The sequence below is a fragment of the Dipteris shenzhenensis genome, chromosome 5 (genome assembly GCF_047967505.1).
Source record: "Dipteris shenzhenensis isolate YYH24624 ecotype China chromosome 5, Dip_SZ_1.0, whole genome shotgun sequence".
NCBI lineage: Eukaryota > Viridiplantae > Streptophyta > Polypodiopsida > Gleicheniales > Dipteridaceae > Dipteris > Dipteris shenzhenensis.
The window spans coordinates 46,658,323-46,661,047 of NC_141600.1; the positions used below are offsets into that span (position 1 = coordinate 46,658,323).

General features: G+C 45.5%; 1 protein-coding gene across 1 annotated transcript; it reads left to right on the forward strand.

Moving 5' to 3' along the window:
* The first annotated feature begins 325 nt into the window (after nucleotides 1-325).
* Nucleotides 326-1,948, forward strand: LOC147902095 (ribonuclease 1-like). The gene is made up of 5 exons (XM_087374421.1): nucleotides 326-433; nucleotides 598-753; nucleotides 1,406-1,598; nucleotides 1,690-1,906; nucleotides 1,939-1,948. Exons 1-5 carry the CDS (start codon nucleotides 326-328, stop codon nucleotides 1,946-1,948), a joined length of 684 nt encoding a protein of 227 aa, XP_087230547.1.
* Nucleotides 1,949-2,725: the final 777 nt, after the last annotated feature.

The window sequence follows — 2,725 nt, forward strand, 5'->3', positions numbered from 1 at the left end:
TTGCTTATGTTGAGGCACCCTCCCCCCACCGACCAGCCCTTAGCCACCTTCCTCACCATTGCTGACGTGACTTCTTTCCCTCCACTGCTTACGTGTTAGGAGGACGCTGGAATTGCTTCCCAGTCTAAATATTGAATAGATTTATATTTATATTGTTGTTCACGTCGCTTCTTGGTATGTGCAAAAGCCGCATATGCCCAATGCTACAAGGGATGTACCTTGCTTCTCTCGAGGAGGTGTGTACAAGAGTATAAGTGGGTGACGAGGGCCTCGTTCCAAACACATCACCCTATCTTCCTCCTCTTCACCTCGCACCTGCAAACCCATGGCCCTCCTTGCTGCTTTCATCTTCTTCCTTTTGACAGCTATCACCCCATCTCAGGCCCGGAGCTCTCAGGCACAGAGCTTTGATTTCTACTACTTCGTCCAGCAGGTTTCACTTCTCCTACTACATTCCGATAGGCAAATGCTGTCATGGTTTCATGCCATTTTCTCCATAGTTGTTTTGCCTCAGACATTTGTGTCGTCATTGAGAATTTGCTGTATGTCTTGACGGGAGCATCATTGACGTTGCTCGCCTTTTAATGGTGGCTGCAGTGGCCTGGGTCCTATTGCAACACTAGACAAGGATGCTGCTACCCTTCTACTGGCAAACCCGCGGTGGAGTTCTCAATCCACGGGCTGTGGCCCAATTACGACGATGGCTCGTACCCCTCGAGCTGCGGCGGCTCTGCCTATTATGATCCATCTTTGGTATCGTCTTCTTCTGTATTTGTTCTGCCTACATCCTGGGAGTGCGACAGCTGCACCGCATGAGGTTTTATGAGTTTAAAGGAGAATACACTGTATCACCGCTGACATGAACTTTCACAAGTCTTAGTCTTACTCAGCGAAGGATTCGTTAAGGCTCGACACGCCAATCTGAACCTTTTCCTAGCTCTTCCAGATCTTGGTCTCCTTCCAGTCTTTCATATGTCCCAAGTTGTATGTATCACCACACAGTCGTAAATGCAGTCATGAATGTTTCGTACTCTAAGGCACGATTGCTATGAGATCTTGTGCCACAAAGCAAGAGGTACAACATCCTCTTCGACGTTCGATAAGTTGACCATGCATTAATCACCTCATTCTACAACTGTTTAACGCACTCGTCCCTTGCTGTCCAAGTTAAGGCTTCTTTCAAGCGCTTGCTAGCGTTTGAGACCACTTAAGGATACCGTTGATTTCAATTTTACTTCCTGATGGTCAAGGGCTTATGTCAAGGGTCGCGAGTCTGAGATTTTGCTAGCTCAATCTATGGAAATTAGAGGCTCTGCAATACACCTTTGTTTGGCAAAAAGCAGTTTTTAGCGCACTCCAAAATTTGAAATTTTACTGAAGAAGAAGCGAGGGTATGTGCTTACAGATATCTGATTTGAAAGATGAACTGCAAATTTACTGGGACACGCTAGCCTGCCCTCGGAGCGACGGGTCACACTTCTGGTCACACGAATGGACGAAGCACGGGACATGCACCGGGCTGGACGAGCACGGTTACTTCCAGGCTGCGCTGACCCTGAGACAAAACATAGATCTTCTGGGCGCTTTGCAGAAAGCAGGTAGTATGGAAGCACGTTTCCAGATCTTATCTCTTCCAGATTTTATGTTTCCAGAGCGGCCAGCTATAATTAGATACCCAGCAACGTGCAGGGATTGAAGCGGATGGCAGGAACTACAAGCTGGCGGACATCGAAGGCGCATTAATGCAAGGGATTGGGCAGAAGCCGGGGCTGGAATGCAACGCGGATGCAGCGGGAAGAGAGCAGCTGTATCAAGTGTATGTGTGCGTGGACAAGGATGCGGCAACAGTGATAGAATGTCCAGTGCTGCCGAGGTCGAGATGTGGGTCGGAGGTGATGATTCCACCGTTCGACGACATGATACAGCAGCACTTCGAAGGACAATCTAATGGACACGGACACGGACACGGACATGGGCATGGGCATGGACACTCACACAGTCACAAACGTGAGATCGACGACGATGATGTTACTGAGCTTGTCGGTGGAGAAGTACGTGTTTCAAGTTTCACAGTACAGAGTTATGTTACTTTCTTTGCATTGTTATCTTGGATACGTGTTTCCAGTTTCAACAGACTTGTGATGCTTTCTTTGCATTTTTATAACAGACTTGTGTTGCTTTCTTTGCATATACGTGTTTCAAGTTTCAACAGACTCGTCATGCTTTCTTTGCATTTTTATAACAGACTTGTGTTGCTTTCTTTGCATTTTTATCTTTGCTTATTTCGTTTATTCCCTTCCTTGTCTCTTTCTTTTTCGGCAGGATGGAGAGCTTTAGAACTATTCGGATCAACCTCCATCGACACCTTCAAAAAATTGAAGTAGTCGCAGCATCAACGTAGAGCACCATTCATCCATTGAGTGGAGCTTATCACACATTATGTGTGTTTTCAATTCAAGTGGCTTGTATCCCAACATGATTACTTGAAGATCAAGCAAAATGAGACTCGTAACACACAAAAGAGAATTCATAAGCATTAATAGAATGGACACCTTGGCAAGTAATATGAATTCTCAAGTAGACTTAGAATTTTATTTCATGGAGGGTAAAGAGGGGAAATGCTAATGGGCTTTTTTCGAATATTTTTCTCTTGGAAGAGCATATTTTGGATGTTTTCAATTCCCCTAGTGCATGATATAACAAATCCAAGAGTCTAGCAAAATAA

Bases quoted from the DNA above. Each gene is read 5' to 3' on its own strand.
- LOC147902095 (XM_087374421.1), top strand. From the start codon at position 326: ATGGCCCTCCTTGCTGCTTTCATCTTCTTCCTTTTGACAGCTATCACC. The intron at 754-1,405 runs GTATCGTCTTCT...ATGTGCTTACAG, and splicing joins CCTATTATGATCCATCTTTG to ATATCTGATTTGAAAGATGA. The intron at 1,599-1,689 runs GTAGTATGGAAG...AGCAACGTGCAG, and splicing joins GGGCGCTTTGCAGAAAGCAG to GGATTGAAGCGGATGGCAGG.